At 33.2% G+C, this 18,548-nt stretch overlaps 1 protein-coding gene across 2 annotated transcripts in view; it reads left to right on the top strand.

Annotated features, from left to right (window-relative positions):
- LOC119837003 overlaps positions 1–18,548 on the top strand; it is a 70,577-nt gene that overhangs the window by 31,064 nt on the left and 20,965 nt on the right. For both annotated transcript variants that reach the window (XM_038362482.1, XM_038362481.1), the window contains exons 2-5: positions 1,248–2,120; positions 4,638–4,824; positions 7,715–7,814; positions 8,099–8,207. In XM_038362482.1, coding sequence (XP_038218410.1) covers positions 1,298–2,120; positions 4,638–4,824; positions 7,715–7,814; positions 8,099–8,207 — 1,219 coding nt within the window. In that variant the 5' untranslated portion in view covers positions 1,248–1,297. The remainder of the gene's footprint in view (positions 1–1,247; positions 2,121–4,637; positions 4,825–7,714; positions 7,815–8,098; positions 8,208–18,548) is intronic.

Here is an 18,548-nt window from a genome sequence, read left to right as displayed (position 1 = left end):
AACATAGTTTTTAAGCATATTGTTACTAACAAAATGAGTCTTGATAGTTGCTCGAATAAATGAAATTATTATTATAAACGATTATTAAGCCTTAAACCTATTTAAGCGAAAATTAATAAAACTTTCCTCGGCACACAATAACGTCTTGATTCAAAATTTCGCACCACGCTTTATAAATAAAGAAAATTCAATTTCAGAAATATAATGGAAAGTTAGGGCTGATAAAATACGTAGGTAAACTTCGGTCGGTTTGCTGTCGCGTTAAATAATTTAAATTTTAGGCCGTTAATTTTAATGAATATCTATTTGATTTAAAACGCGCGTGCTTATGAGATAATATCATCTACACTATAGTCCAATATTATTTAGATTTTAGAGGAAAGCTCGTTTTTTTGATCTTTGTTTGTATTGGTTTAACTCTTCTTCAGTGACTGGCTGAATTTATACACTTTTTTAAGGATTTTTTTAAAGATATCAACTTTGTAACACAATGAACAATTTATGATTCAAACGTTTAAAATCTCTACTTCCCTAAAAAGTAACAATATCTATTAATATTTGTTCTTCATGTCTCAACCACGGTAGATTGCTGCCCGAGTTTTTACCCTATTCCGCAAGTGTCACAGACATACGGGGTTTTCCCTACTAAGTTCCCGAACGAAGCGGGGAAGTCCCGGGACTGTTTATTTTTTCCTCCAACACCAAGGCTCGAGCCCAAAATACTACGCCCGTGAGAATCATCAATCACGTAGTACCTACTAAGATTGAAATCTTAACTAAACTGAATAATAAATTAATTAAACTCAACCATGAATAATTTATGTTCTTGGTAGTACTTGTGTTCAATGTAGCTCAGGCATATGCTTACAATTTGGATCGTGCTTAACTATCTGTGATATTATAGACCACAGATAACATAATACTATACATCTATATTATAGACATTGTTACTTTGACAAGTTAATATTATATATAATAGATATATATTCTGTCACGCATATACGGTTAAGCAAAATAAAATGAATATTTAAATGCTTCATAGTAAAATGTTTATAAAATATTTATTTGAATAGCATATTACTAACTAACTAGTTTGCCGTCCGCAGCGTCTTCTGCGTAGTCAAAGGAAGAGATGGACAGTTCGGTGTTTCAGACAGGGTTATCCGCATATAGTTAGTAGGAGCGGGAAAACCAAGGGTCAGTTTCAATACAATTTACAAAGCTATATGATTTTTTTTTTGTTTCAGGCAAACGGGAAATGAATCTTCAGCCGAGGCGCTAAAGGTGAAAATCAAAGATGGCATTGAATAGTCCGAGCGGTTACCCGCCGCTCTCTCCCAAACCGCTCACACCCAAAAGCCCCAGGCATTTCATATTCCCGCAAAAGAGTCCATCGATAACTTCCAGCACCTCTTCCTCTGGGTACTATACACCCCAATCTGGTTGCAGTTATGACAAGCATGCGCCACCGAAAAGCCCACTCGCGCACGGCCACAGAAGTCCCATGAGTCCAAGACATTTCAATTTCAATCAGCAAAAGTCACCCTCCGAACGCTCCAGCCCCTGCAATTTTGATCGAGCACACGGCCTCCACTACACAACCTCACTAAAACACCATCGCCGTGAAAAGTCCAGGTCGCCCAAACCCCCACCAGTGCACATTCACACGAACCCTGGCTACGTCTCCCCGAACCGAACGAGGAAGCTATACAGTTCCACTTCCACAGTGAGCTCTCCACGGTTGGTGACGTCACCGAGTATTATATCGAGCCACACTGATGATTCCACTGACGCGATGCCAGGGACACCCTCAGCTATTGTGCATGACGCTGACGATGAAGCAACAACCACGTCATCAAGAGTTTGCCGTAAATCGACATCAGACTTGACCGATTTAACTGATGATACGCCTCAAACCCGATCGACCAGTATAAGCCGACCATGCTCGCCGATGAGAAGGGGATCTATGAAAGGAGGATTAGCTTATTTAGCGAGTAGACGCGGGTCAAGAGAATCCACTGTATCGAATTGCGACTCAGTGGAGGATATCGGGCCTTTGAACTTTCAAAATACAATGCGCGGTCGACAGCGGCGAACATCTAATTTCCTAGAGTTACCCGGTAAGTGTAACAACTTAAATATATGAATACTAGCTGCGCCCCGCGGTTTCACCCGCGTAAGTCCGTATCCCGTAGGAATATCGGGATAAAAAATAGATGTTGGCCGATTCTCAGACCTACCCAATATGCTTACCAAATTTCAGAGGAATCGGTCAAGCCGTTTCGGAGGAGTATGGCAACGAAAACTGTGACACGAGAATTTTATATATATAGAAGATTACAATTACTACGAATGGTTTTAATAGTTGTAATACAATGTTAAATGCATACAGATATAGTCACTTTGTAAGGCATAGCGTAACTCTTACCAAAGTGAAAATTATTAAACTCCTATAATTAATATGCTTCTATCAAATTACGCACAAGAAAAGCTCATTATGCGCCCATATTAATTGATAAAATTTTCATTATATCAAATTTAATTAGGTAAATTTCTACAAGGTGTAAACATAATTTTCCTTTGTAATAATCGTCAGTGTTGACATCTGTTCTAACATTTTACATTATAACGAAATTTCTGTTGTAAAAGGTATGGAATAATTAATTTTCGTACTCAGGTTTAAGTTGAGACTGTAAATTAATATGGCTCGGTCGTTACTATGGGTCGAATGGCGGATTTTACGTGGTTATTAAATTTTAATGTGCGTTTTTTGTAAGAGCCTTTGATTAGGTATTTTATATCGGTAGTATACTGGTTATTATAGTTATTAATTGTTAGGTGATTCTGTTTACCTAACTTACTTTATTCTTTGTCTGAGTTTTTATATTATAAGAGATTTATTCCAAGCAAGTGACACGTACAAAGAGATATACAAAATAATTTACACATAAGTTGGATAGTTAGTTCGTATAAGATAAAAGTAGAATAAACGTATCGATCGATATACAGAATCATTCATCATTATTAAATTTTCCAATTCAATCCGACCTTAATATTCAGCTCTTGCGAGTTCATTAACCCTTTCGTATTAGTCTTTGAAGCCTTACAGTTTGCATTTTTCCACGTCCCTATCTCCCACTAGATCAGCACACAGCCCCACTATAAGAGGATTACGTTATAAAGGAAAAACCGACCATTATATGAATTTTTAAACTACAGTCTACGTGCTTTTTGTGCCGCTGAGAATAGATTACCTCCTTTATTACATTATTAGGAATATAATAGATGCTATAAGTTGCATCTAATTAATTACATTATAATCCATTATACTAATATTATAAATGTGAAAGTTTGTTTGTTTGTCCGTCACTCACGCTGAAACCACTAATCGGATTTTGACGAAATTTAGTATACAGACAGGGTATGAGCTGACTTGGGTGATAAGGATACTTTTTATCCCGATTAAATGCTCCCTTGGGAGCAAAAACAGAAATGTTGATATCCGGGCAATATATATCATAATTCGAAGCTGATATCTCATATAAACTAAGAATCTTCTTCCTCATAAAGCATCACGCGCGTCGTTTAACCAAATTACCTCGGGAATTAAATTTTTCACCGCGGTAAAAACTAGTCTATGTCGTATACGCTCTTCAGTCTTCTAACTATCTCCAAGCACTAAAATTTTAGTAGTAAAATGAAAGTAGGTTATACAAACAGACTCGCATTTATAATAAAAGAATAAATTTAAAACAAGTGTATTCCAATTGAAGAAAATATAGTTGGAGTTCCAGTCATTAACAGCATTCAACGTTATAATTTTCTTGAAAAGGGGTACATCCCTTGTCCGTGTCTTATTTCTTACAGAATAAGATTTAACTGTATTTTAATGTACTTTATTCTATAACTTTATTGATTCCACAAATATGATCCCACGGCTGTGCTTTATAAAAATAAAGAATATCTTATTTCAAGTTATACATCATATAATATCATATCCATATCCTTTTCCTTACCCTTCCCAGTCCTTTCCTTTATTCCTATCGCTAATCCTTTCTTAATCCTTCCCAAAAAGTCGGCAATCCATTTATACGTCTCTCCAAATGTTCATGGACGGTGGTAGCGCTTACTATCCAGGCGTCCTACCAGCTGGTGGGACGCCTGATAGTAAGCGATAATTAATGGAGCTCAATTGCCGACTGTAACATAAAAAAAAAATGTTATAATTCGATATACAGTGGTTAAAGAAATTCATCAATTCTTTACATCATCGTAAGACTACTGGAAATGTTCATGAGAGAGTGTTATATTACTTAAGACCACAATCGTACGTTTTTTACTATGTAAAATGGACTAAGGAGATGGTGGGCCGCCATTTGGTAAGCGACCACCTACGAACATTTGTAAATACAAGTAATCAACGTATTTTATATTTATTTATTGACTAGTTATAGCCCGTGGGTTCGATTTCTTACATATCTTATATATAAACTTATCCTCTATTTTATCTCCTTGTGAATATGTAAAAATCGAAATGCCTATTAGCCCGCTCGGTGCAATAGATTGGGTTGTGCGTTTGATCAGTCAGTCAGTACATCCTATATGTTTATTAAGATTTTTTTTATTGTATTTCACAGTTGTAGAACATTCGAGACCCCGTGTGTGTTCCCTCCCAGAGAAGCCGTATAACCCGCGTCTATCAGACGACCTGTATAGATTGAGGACCTTCTCCATCACAACCAAAGGGGGGGTGGTCAACTGTGGCGACTCGATCTGCAACCGACGGAGCCGTTCGAATACTTCTGTCAACTCTACTAATAGCAGGTACGTTGAAATGTATATTTTTAATCCTAAAAAATCAACCACCCCCGCCCCGCCCAGGTAATCGAATTTCTTCTACTAAATTTAACAAAAGCCGCGTTCCATCGATACAATATTGTAATCATTGAAAATAATGTTTCGTATTGGTTGTGATGGTTCTTAATCATCTCAATAGATGGCGTGGGGTGCCCCTTAGGCACATGAAACCGAAAGAGTAGAAGAAATTCGATTACTGTGGCGGGATCACGGGTGGCCGAGAGGCTAGGCGTTGCTACGGTTTGGCAAAGAACGCGGGTTCGAGTCCCGCCTCGTGATCAAATTTTTTCTATTCTTTCAAAATTTATAATTTATAAAGCATTTCAATGCTATAAAACTAAAAATTAAAAAAGGATGAACTTCTTAATTCGGTTATTACTTACGAACCTTCGATTGATGAACCGATTTTGATGGTTCTTTTTTAATTTGAAAGCTAATGCTTCATGTATTGCCCCATTAAAATGGTATAGTTTTGGTAATTTGAAGGCGGTTTTATTTTCTTGTGAAAAATAAGCATTCGTTTCGTTTTATTTTCCTAGTAGTTTCACGAATACATTATGACGGTACATGGAAATCTGAATTATTTTTACTCTTACTAATCAAGTGTTCATAATAAGCCATATTTAATTATAGGTAATATTAATCACCACACCATTCATAAAACTTAATTGACTTTGAACAATTTCTCATTTGTGACGTGGACACAATTTGCAGGGATGTCTTGACAATACTAATGCTTTCAAAATGGCGCCAAATGCGTATAAATCAGATAATAGTGAGTGATTGTGGTCTACCGTGACCTGACCCACATTGTACTCGATTTCTTACAAATTCGTAATGTTAAATAAAACCGAACCTAATGTTAGGCACGTGTGAATACATATTTCAAAAATACTGTTACAAAAAATATTGGAAACAACTGAAAAATATAAAGAAAACTACGACGAAATTATATTTATACAAGTGGATATTTGAACTATGTCAATATTGGTTGAAATCTTATTCTAGATTTCGTGATCTACATTTTCGACACGGTTATTATAGCTAAAAAGTATTTGATAGATAAACGGTAATATTATAAGTCTTTCAATTAAAAACAATCACACTTTAATTCGGTAATTCGTTTGGTATCCATAAGCATACATACACAGATATGAATATTAAATTTATAACAACCCTTCACCCTTGTTAAAATTTAATAAAGGTATGTATTATATTTCAGGAAGTTAAGGTACCCATTTTTAATTATCTGTGAAATAATTACTCATTATTAGGCCAGCTCGCACCGGGGAAGGTACCATGCCCCACGGAAATTCACAGATCGGCTTGAAATAGTAGCATTTGAATATTATGTTTCGTTCGGTGATTGGGGGAGCCAAAGCATTCATTTTCCTCAGTCTTCCCAATCCCTTCTTTCCGTCATTATCCCTTACATCTAAGTGGGCAACGCCTTAGTTGACGCACTTGCCTCGGCGAATATTCACGGGCAGTGGTGAAAGCTTATCAAAGGAACCATTAGCTCGGTTTCCCGCTATAAAATAAAAAAAATAATAGTCAAATATATGTACACTACGTAAATACTTTGATATGTATTTTAGGAATACATGTTCAAATTTACTTTTCTCATAATATATACAATCCTTCTGGGAGGAACCGTTTTCAGGAATTATATTATTTGCATATTTATTCAACTTATAAAGTTTACTCGTGTGATTTTATTTTCACGAATTAGCACAATTACGAATTAAGCATTTAATTTAATTTTAATCAATAATGAGTGATTATTTTTAACAAAAAAATAACCGCCTTCCAATTGTCAGAAAAAATCGGTTAATCCAGTAAAAAGTTATACGAAAACAAACACAAAAAATACGGGCGAATTGATTGCCTGCGTTTTTTGACGTCGGTTGATAAACAGACTGTGATAATGTGACCTGATCAGTTTGGCGTTGAGTTTAATGACCCTAATGCGGCAGACGGTTGGCAGTTCGATCCCCACAGTAAAATAAGAAATAAAGAAAATCTTTTTTTTTAAATAATATATTCACTTTCTTCATTGACTAAATTTTGTCTACGTCATTGCTTATTTTTATTTTTACCGTGTTTTCTATTTGTGTAATATTTGCTAATATAAATATTTAAATGGAAATTTTTTTTATTCTATTTTGAGGCTTCGAACTGGCCAAAAGAAGATGATAGAAAAAATAAAAACAATCCAAATTCCAAATTTAAATTAAAGCCGGATGTGTAGAAACATGATATGTGGACAAAATAAAGTCGACAAAGATTATTTGCAAGTCTTTTTAAATAAATTAAGAGATATATTATTAAATTCAAAAATTCTCAACGAATTAACGAGTGAGTAATCGGTACATTTATTATCATTTACATTATATGAAATCAGTTATTAATGAATATATCTTTTATAATTTGAGCCTTACAATACATTTTCTCTTGTTACAATGTAAATTGAAAGCCAATTAATCCTTTCATGATTACAATAATAATATTATTTGTACATGAAATTAAATTGATTAAATGTTACGTTATTTGTCATATGTTACAGAAAATGATTAGCAATTAATTTAAATGGATAATACAAATTCATTGTATATATATATATATATATATATATATATATATATGATAATACAAATTTATTATATATTATAATAGGATATTTTGGTATTAATAGACGCAATTCACGAAATAATAACCTTGTGACACCGATTGTAGATGTTTTATAAAAAAGGTCAAGTGCGAGTTGGACTCGCGACATTAATGGTTACGAACAAATAAGCTAATACGTAACTGTGAATAAAATAAAATGATTATAGACAATAATGCTTATTCGCAGAGCGTCGGACCGGTCGCCGTTCGACGGCTCGTGCTGCTCCGGATATCGGCCCGTCGACTCCGGCAGCCTCACCACACCGGATGATGATGAACTAGATCCGGTGAGACTTATAAGTTTTTGTAGATTCTCTCCCGAATTATTTCCTTCTATTTTAAGGATATTTTAAGATTTTAAGGATAGCCTGGTAGAGATAGTTACCTAGCGATAGGGCCGCCTACTTTTTTTTAATGTACTGTTTGCTTTTTATGTTCTTCTATTAAATTCATCTAATAGGCAAAAAGTGCATCAGGGATATTGAGGATTTTTTACCTAATTAGCGTATTAAAGATTTGTTATCAATTAAACAACCATTAGAAATATGTTAACCATATATATTTTCCTCAGATACCGAAGTATCGGGTAGTATTACTGGGCGATGCTGGTGTTGGAAAAACAGCTCTTGTATCACAATTTATGACGTCAGAATATATGAATACGTACGACGCGAGTTTGGGTAAGGATTTTTATCGATTTTTAATACAAATTAGCGTAGGAGCTGCTGATAGGATAATTTGGCTTAACCTTATACGGATGAGATTTTAGCGAAGCATGACGCATGCAATTTATTTGCTTATATTTGTAGTATAATATATAGTAAATCTTAACAGTAACATATTATATGAATAAGACAATTAAGTAATCTCAATATAAATGCAATGTGGATTAAAATAAAACACCTATAATTAACGATTACTTATAATGGCATTTTAAACAAGACGCATGATGATCACTTTTATATCGATTTCGTAGTGAAAAAAAGGTCGACTGAAATCTAAAGGAAATAGATATAACATTATGATTTGATTACGTTCGAAAAGAAATGTTCATATCTTTGGAGGCAAATGGAACATTTCTTTGAATGAGAATGTAACTTCAGAGCCTTAGCTTTAAGCTTGAAGCTTGAAGAACAGCTTTTTAATTATCATGTTATCATTTATTAGACAACGTTAAACTGTAAACACGGCCTACATTCACGCGAGATTGCAACCTGTCGAAAAATTGTGATCCCTAACATACTGCTTACAATTTAACGAAGCATTTTCACATCGATAGATTATAAACTTCGTGAAGCTGTTAAAGTGTGATATGGCCATTCGATATATGAATAAGGTTATGTTTATTTTAAACACTAGCAGGAATAGAAGCATCGCGAAGCGGGTCTTCATCAAATCATAACGTACACCTCACTCACATTTCACGGGTATAGAAAATATAAAAATATAAAAATACTTGCGATAATACTCTAATGTAAAATAAAGCGTCCCTTGGTAAACAAATGCAACGGATCAATTTTCGACAGTTTACAACCTAGCGAATAAGATTGTATTCCAACGATTTTACAATTTAAATATTTACTCAAGCTCTTTGTCTATTCGAACCTATTATACGCAATTTGCTCCCAAACTAATGATAGTGACGACATTATCGTGTTCAATATTATATTAGATATGACCCTGTCAGATGTCAGACGGCAGACGTGCTACGTCCGATGCAATAATTCTGTTACAGTCTAAGAGCCACAAATCAATTATACAATATAAACTTAATTAAATTACCTTAATTGAAATGGGAATATGGTTCGCTGAGTTATACTACGAGCTATAATCCATGATAGTTTAATTATTTCTAAGACAGAAAAACATAAAACAATAGGTATATAATAGAAATTAAAATAAATGAAAGTAGGCTAAGAAATTAAAGACTTTTTAACGGATTTCAAACGCGATTTTTTCATCATATTATTAATTAAAGTAGGCTTTCCGTCACCGATCATTCAAAAGAATATATAGCTACTATACACGTTCCTAAAACATACACGTAGGGCATAACTTTTAAGTAGGATTAATTTTTGACGTAGTTTAATGGAAATATGAAATGAAATAGCAAATATGAAAAAAAGTAATGTGACACCATAATACATCCGTACAATAAGGAGCTATCACAAACTATTTTCCAATAAATTATGCCACTGGTATATATGAAAGCAATATTTACCAATAGAATAAAAACAAGAGTTATCTCATGTATTCAACTATTCAAGTAACTTATATAGTTTGAGAAAAACATAGTGAAAGAAGTCCATTTAGTTGTTTAAATGTATCCCAAGTTTGTTCGCCGATTATCTCCGTGCTCTCTCAACCGAAAACCTATTAGGGAACTAGTCGACATGCGGCCTTCCGTGCCAGTACCGAGCATTTCAGTTAGTCTCAGCGTATCACTAGATAGTATAATACAAAATCGTTTGTTCTATCTGTCTCTATGTATCTTGAAAGTACGCAACGGATTTTGTTGGTTTTTTTATAGGCAGATTGATTTAAGAGGAGGGTATATGTATAATAACATGTTTTAAATATGTGTTTGATTTTATGCGAGTATTATACATTTAGAAATTAAAGAAGCTCGCTGTAAAGTGTTTGAAACGTCGGGTTAATAATATAATGAAAATCACGTTTAAGATCCGTTAAAAAGTCTTTAATTTTCAAATATTTAAAACTACTCCGAATTTAACACATGTGAAGCTATATAGTAGTTGATATATAATATAAGTAGACTTAATTTTTAGCTGACGTTCCGAAAAAGGAAGATTTTCAATTCGTCTGTGTTTTCAACTCTGTGTTTCAACCGATTGGCGTGATTCTTATTGTGTTTGATGGGGAATTGTTGTCATTTGGTCCGATTTTAGAATCTCGAGTAGTACCAAAGATGTACAAAAGATTTTTCTGGTCTAGAAAACAAAAATGCTATTGGAGCGTATGGGTTGGATGAATTTGTTTCATTTTGAAGGCAAAAAGCAACTTCTTATACTCTTTTTATATAATTTTCTCTGTGATCTATTTGAATACTCTTATTATTGTAGTAAAATTATTATTTACGTTTTATTAATAAAGTAAACATAAGTCCCACACGCACACACGCATCAAACTTATAATACCACTGATATTATTACCCCGTCGTTTTTCCGTCAGGCGCAAAACTTACGCCTGTTTCGCGTTATGAAATCAAAAAACTTTATAAAATGATAAATTCAGTATTAAGTGACCTATTGGCACTTCTCCCGCGCTTTGTACCCAAGTATGTTATGTATTATTTTCATGGGGATTATAAAGCATATCTCAATACCTTTGTAGAGTTGAAAAATATAAGGTTACAAACGGTTACAACTGTTACTTAATTTATCTGTTACAGCTACATATTAATATTAATTATTATTGTCGTAATGATGTTCGGGATACAATTGAGGCGGTGGGCTGAGTTTAAACCAAACAAAGCTGTCAGCAATGTAGCCCACGCACAGTTTCATTTATAATTAACACGTTATTAAAACCTTCAACGTTACTTGAATAACGATGTACAACTAGAACAAATAATAACAGATTTCTTTCGGTAGCAGCGAGATGCGCTTTTACAAGTGAAAGATAAGAGTTTCCCAGAAAATTTGTAGTGAACACGAAACTAAATGATCTTGTTAGTAGCTGGAAACTTTTATAAGTAAGTATTAGTTGTCGAGCACGGCTGCATGCTAACTCGTGTTTTATGTGGCAGTAATTTACGAATAAAATAAAATTTATTTAGGGCATTTCGCTACAGAACTTGGTACACGTGGTGGTTTATTGGTTAAGGTGCAGGGGGTCTATTGAGTTACGGTGCAGGTTTGCGTCCCCTCTACTGTAAAAATTATGTATGATATGATAATACGTGTGATGTATAAAAATAACCATATTTTTATAGATGATATAGATATATTATAATTCATAGATGAGGGAACGTACCCATATTTAATTCTATGACAAAGTTTACATGTAAAACGAGATTATCAACTCTGAATGGTACAAGATAGTCTAAAAAAACTGGGGGTTTACCTTAGGAAGATCTTTAGTAACAATATCTATAAATCAATAATTATCTATTGATAACACTCTTATCACTTCGTTTGGGTTCAAGTGTTTTCGCTCTCTGTGAACTACAACTCTCATATACATAATATTATTGAGGTTCCGGCTGACAGTAATTTAAAACAAATGATTCAGTAGTACTCATTGTTTTGCTCAAGAAATTAACATATTTTAAGTCACAGGTAAAATGTAGTATTTATTTAATTCTAATGATAAATGATTAAATATTTCCCCTTTTTTATTTTCCAATTTACTTGTTAAACTGAGGGTTTGAAAATTATCGGATTCTTACAGTAACATATTCAACTATAACCAATAGTAGTAGTGTCGGCTTAAGATATTTATATAGCAAGGTAAGAACAAAAAAGATTCACCTTTTATAAGTGGAAATTTGTTTGCATAATATATTATTATCGATTTAACAGTTCACGCACTAGACAATGCAAAGTTAACGGGTGATTGTAACAATTAGTTTGTTTTATGAAGCAACGGAGTGTTCGTAATAGAGTTAAGTTTATAAGTATACCTTTAAGTCCTTGTAATTAGAGACTAACATTTATACCTTTGATACATTACATAAAATGTTCTAATTTCAGTTGAAATAATAGTACATAAAATGTCCAATTACGAAGTATTAAATAGAAATCTAAAATTATATTTTAGAGGTTGCTTGTTTGATGCTCGAAAAAAATTAAATTTTGTGTCGTTTTTTGTGCCGTCCATTTATTGAAAATATATGAGTTACATGCGTAATGTTATGTAATTAGCAAAAAAACCTCAACAGAAAAATAATGATAAAAGTTGCACACATGGAAATACTCGTAAATATTTCTTTCCTAATATATAAATGACATAAATATTCGAAAGGTCAAAGTTTTCGAAACTATATTTCTTTGCTTCACGGCCGACGTCCTTGTGTACCATTTTAGATTAAAAATGGGATCAAATGACAGTAATATCCTATCAAACACAAAAAGAATCACGCCAATCTGTCGAAAACCGAGTTTTCTAGCAACAAAGCCAAACAGAATACAATCTAATTGAGAACCCCTCCATTTTTGGGAAGGTCGTATAAAATTAACCTCAGAATGTGCGGGCTGTCGCCAAATGAGGAGTTTGAAAATTTAATGAATCGTTTCGGGCGCTAAGAGCGCTCGCCTTTTCTTAATAAATTATTTAACAAAAGCATTGTTTATAAGACATAGATTGATGATAATATAGCGATGCTTACTGATAAAAAGTGCTTCGAAATGAGTTTTCATTCTAGACACTTGAGTTAAAACTTTCGAGTTTTGAGGTAAAAACAATTGGTGTTCTCATGCTTATAATGGGATATAAACTACGAACTTTCGTACGAACGTTTCGTAGACGCAATTTTGTGTAGATAGGTGTATGGGTAAATAAAGTTTTTCTATTACACCTACACGCTAGGGACAACTGCACATCTTAAGTTCAGAAGTTTGAAGTTTATATGACTGTTGAGATGAACTCACCTTTGGGTATCTTTCTATATTTTTATAACTAGATGAAAATAGTGTAGTAAGAGACTCACTAAAATTCACTTCCGACAATATACATACATATAATAGAATCAGACCATTTCTTTACTTTACTTTTATTTAAGTGCAGTTTGGAAATGTTATAGACCCCAAAAAATATTTGGTAATTTTTTCTGCTTATGTGTTTGTATGTGCGTCAATCACGTAAAAGCCACTTGGTATATTTTGTCAAATTTTACATGGCGATAGATTAATATTAGGTTCCAATTGTAGGCTCCATTCCATTCAAACATGTAACCGGGGGATATATTACTATGATGTGTGATCGGATAGGTTTTTAAAAATGAAGGAGGTTTGAACACAGGTTTTTTGTTTTAAGTTTACTATGTATACGTATACAGGTCATAAATAAAATATAATAGTTTAAAAAAACTAAAAAACACGCTTTAACAAAAATCATATTTTGCAAATTGAAAACTGGAATAATTTTATCAAATTAGTGTATTGTCATCGGTCCTCAATAAATCTACAAAGTTTGAACGAAATCTGGCCGTTTAAAGTGGGTCAAAATCGCGCCCAAAGAAGTCGGTTACAAACAAACAAACATACAGGTGAAGCTAATAAAAAGCGTGTAAAAAAAACGCCACAGTGCTTCTTCGACAATCCACGTAGTATAAAATTTTTGTAGCACAAGCGAACAAAACCACGTGCGGAAGTTACATGAGTATTAATTTTTAAATAATAATTGTTATTTGTAAATACTTTTTACTGAAACAAAGTCAATTTGAATTACGAGCATAACAAAAGATCGCTGCATTCAATATAAACAAATGAAAAACGAAAAAATAAAGTGCAAAACACAGTGATAATAACAATGCTGAATGTTTTATATATTCAGTAGTGTATTGCTAATCTGTTTTATGTAAACTGGCAAATTAAAACAATGTTTGACATTAACTACTCCATTGTTTCTCGTAGCTGGTTTAAAAGACAGTTTGATTTGAGATGTAATTTATGAGCCTGTGTTTTCTTTTTGTTTCAGTTTGAAAAAGCTAACAATATATATTAATGGCATTTAACTATATTCGTTTTTAATAGAAAAAGAGGTTCCAATTAAGGGTCTTTGTCTTTTTATTATAAAAACAATGGAGGCTTAATTATTCCGAAATTAATATTTTAAATCTTTTTGAGTAGAGAAATGCTTTGTAATTCGTTTGATTTTGTTCTCGAATATACAAAGAGCGTGAAAGTTTTATGTACGTTAGAAAAACTTGCCTGTATCTTGGAACGATGCTTGCTAAGCTGGAAAAAAGAAGTATTGTAAGCTGAGCTTGAAATATCTTCCTGTAACTTCTAGACCAGACTTTTCAAATATTCCTTTTCCTAGAATACTTTTTTTTACTTACTGGAAATACGATTTCTACTTGAAACAATTTATGTCTAGAATGTCATCATGATGTTAAGGAATTCGATGATGTATTAATACTTAATACTTATGTTTATGTTAATATTAAAACGCTGAATGAAATAGTTTACTCGTTAAAATATGTACCTAATTAAATAAATAATTTTTGTCAAAAATAATTCATAGTTTTACTATGTAAAGGCGGGCAACTGAGCTGGTGCCTTATTTTATTTGCCTGAAGGTAAGCGATCACCCCCGCCCATGAACATTTGCAAAGATAGGGCCGCTGAAAATGCGTTGCTGTTGCAAGGGATAAAGGATTGGCGACGGGTATAAAAGTATGGATTGAGAGGTGTGACGAAAAATATACGGATCATGCTCACTTATTCACTGAATGAAACACAATAGCATGCTACTATGTCAGTCCGATATTTTGTGGGGGTGTGGTAGTTTACCCGGTGCGAGTTCCTTGTTACAGTCATAAACGTTAATCTTACTTAACATACAGAATTCACAAATAGTCATTTAATAAGGTATTAAATACAAATAGTCCATACAACAAACACACCACAAACACTTCAGTATTTTAATGTTTCGAATAAGCGTCCAACTAAAACCAAAATTGCCTCACGGCGCCATGTCTTCAGGGACCATTACTTTAGTTTTCTACCTTTTTTACGACCAGATATTATTGCAAGTTTAGATGATCAAGTCTAGACAGTAGATAAAATAGTATTGCTTTAACAAAGCATTGGTATTGGAATGATTATAAATTTTCGTGTTTTTTTTTTTTATATATTTCTTGTTTTAGACAGATTTTATATGAAGTCCCGAAGCATAACAAATGTTCCACATCTCTTAATAATTACTGGAAATTGGTAATTGTTTATTTTAATAACGAGAACAATAAAATAATATCTTCGTAGTTCATTAACCATTACATTGATTTATTTAGAATTTTTTATGACTTGAAATCTTTGTAATAAAATTGAGTAAGTTGAAAAACGCATTTGGTAATGGAACTAATTGTTTTTTTTCTCACTTTGAAATAAATGTGAATTTTATTCATCTTTGAAAATAACCATATATGAGTTACCATTTTTTGCTGCTTGCTTTATCTTAGTTACGATACGTTTGGCCGATTTACTTCAATCGCACGGATAGATAATAATTTGAATATATATATATGTATATACAGCTATTATCCTATGATAACTTACCGCCTGATACATGGAACTACTGTTGGAAATACACCAATTATAAAACGCCATTTCGTCAGTGACATTTTCCTGTTTCGCAAACGTAAACTCATAAATATTCAACATCGATTCTATTTAGGGTGTCTGCTCCGGGACGAATATAAAAAAAGATTATGTGATGGCTCAGTTGCGATAAAAGACTTAAAAAAGGATATTATAAATTACTATCGGTGCGACCTGGCTTCGCTTGTGGTACACAAAAATAGAAAAGAATATATATACTAAAAAAGCAGTAGTGGCTCAGTGGGGAGAACCTCGGACTTCAAAATCGATATGTCGAGGTTTGAGACCGGGGCGAGCGTGCATGAAATAAAGAGATTTTTCAATTTATCTGCACATATTGATAACATCACCACTGCTTAAAACGGTGAAGGAAAACATCGTGAGGAAACCGGCAGGTCCAAGAATTAAAAGTTCGACGACATGTGACATCTGCCAACCCGCACTTGGCCAGCGTGGTGGATTATGTCCTAAACCCTCCTAGGAGGCCTGTGTCCCAGCAGTGGGATCATATATGGGCTGATGATGATGATGATACGTACTGCAATTTACCACGTCGTCAATTTGAAACGCCGGTTTCCTCACGATGTTTTGCTTCACCGTTTCGAGCAGAGGTTATTTTATCCACATGTGCAGATAAATTGAAAAATCAATTTACTTCCAGCATGCTCGCCTGGTCTCGAGCCCCGACTTATCGATTTTGAATTCCGAGGTCCTCGCCACTGAGCCACTATAGCTTTTTAATAGCATAAAATCTATATGTAAAACAAAAAGTCGCTTCCTCTGTCTGTCGCTTTAAAGATTTAAGCATTCATAGGGATGTATGCTTAAATCGTTAAAACTACACAACGGATTTTGATGGGGTCTTATCAATAGATAGAGGACTCAAGAATAAGGTTTATATCTATAATAACATCTATTAAACCACTCGGAATTTAACGAGTGCGAAGCCGCGGGCAAAAGGTAGTGTGTCTATAAAATAAATTTCGATGAACATAATGTCCGTCCCTTTAAAAATTCAATACATTAATGTGTCTAGACCGCTAACAAGCACCCTACCGTGTCCACATTTTTCTATGTGTTTACTTATTTGTACTTTTTCAATATATTTTCTTATTTATACTAAAAGAAACACCTGTGTTTCAGTTTAGCATTATATAAATGAAGATTTTCACTCTCATTGTGAATGTTCATTCAGGGAGCAAAACGTGGAAGATGAAAAATCGTTTTATGTCTCGTCCCAAGAAAAAACTTTGAATAACAAAACAGTGTTAGTACTAGCTAGCTATCTTTGTTTATTTAGAATTATATATTGATATACGTAAAGTTTATGTGCATATGTTTTTTTTTATTACTAGTCTATTATTTACTCAAAGGGCAGCAATACACTTTCAATGTCCCTGGCGTTGTTAGTGCTTATTGAGCGACTCTGATCACTTACTATCTGGTGACGCATCTGATCCCTTGTCTGCTCTTATAAAAACAACAAGAACATAAAATATATTTAAGTCTGAATTTAATAATGACCCGCATGGTTAAGCTGAACTGGCTAAATCTCCAGCAAACATTTTCCTCAAATTAATACACTAACATAGCAATTTTCGATATCTTATTCTTTTTATTTAAAAGGAATGTAACGACGCGACAAAAAATTGATTTCTTTAAGCATAGAATTTCAACATTTATTTAGACTGATTGTAAAAAAAAACAAGTGATAAAATTGTTATAAAATAGGCACTAGTAATAGTAATACAAACTACATTTTTATTTGTGGCGTGCTAAATTATTACACACAATTTGTTTCTAACATTGTTAAATCAATTGTATCGTTTTAAATTGAAAAACTGTCGAATATCCGGGAAAATTTGATAAGCGAAAGGCATGAACAGGTCACACTTTGTATATAGGCTGCAAAATTGCCGTTTATTTTTATTTTGTTCTCACAGAGCAACTTGTCAACCCCTTTATGCTTTTAAAACCTGCAAAGAGTTCTTTCTACATGTACAATGTTGTTTGACAAGCGAAAGGACGGTCTAATTTTAGTTTTTGCATTTCGAATCGCAGTTCGTTTATGTTAGCCCGATTTTCGGTGCTAAACATTTTGAACGAATAAAGAACGTTCTAGAAAGTGGCAATAGACACAGCTTCGTTACAAAGCGACTTTGTTATTCTAATGTTAATTGTTTTGTTTATTAGCTTCTTATGAAGTAGTCTGCTTTACGCTTTAATCTTTAGGTGAAATCGAGCTCAGTGCGTTGTTTAACGAATCGTAGTGGATTGATGAATGGTGCATATAAATTTGAAGAAATTAGCAAAATAATATAAGTAGTGATGACACGAAATTTCTTATTCAATTGTATAAAATAGTTGTAGATGTAGTTAAATTAAGACACAATTTTTATTAAATCTAGATTAATAAGCTTAAATTTACTTCTTTCAAAAGGGGGACTGACGATTAAAAATTATTTACTCATAATGTTTATTCAGTAATTTCTATATTATTTTTTCAAGCAATTCTATGGAGGCAGTACCTACTCATTTATTATTTTGTCAGTAGATAAATTGATTGATTTCACATAGTGACTCCCATAGATATGTATACGATAAGACAACAAAAGAGCCACACCACACAAGACATTAAATATATAAAGTAAAGAATGTCTTATAAATGAACATAGGTACGGTAAAAGTATTGGAGAGCACCTTTCAATGTGTTTTTGTGTCAGAATTATTTTATGT

This window comes from Zerene cesonia, chromosome 26, assembly GCF_012273895.1.
Source record: "Zerene cesonia ecotype Mississippi chromosome 26, Zerene_cesonia_1.1, whole genome shotgun sequence".
NCBI classification, from domain to species: Eukaryota; Metazoa; Arthropoda; class Insecta; order Lepidoptera; family Pieridae; genus Zerene; species Zerene cesonia.
The sequence above is the reverse complement of the archived record's forward strand: the minus strand, read 5'-3'. Positions and strand labels throughout refer to the sequence as shown.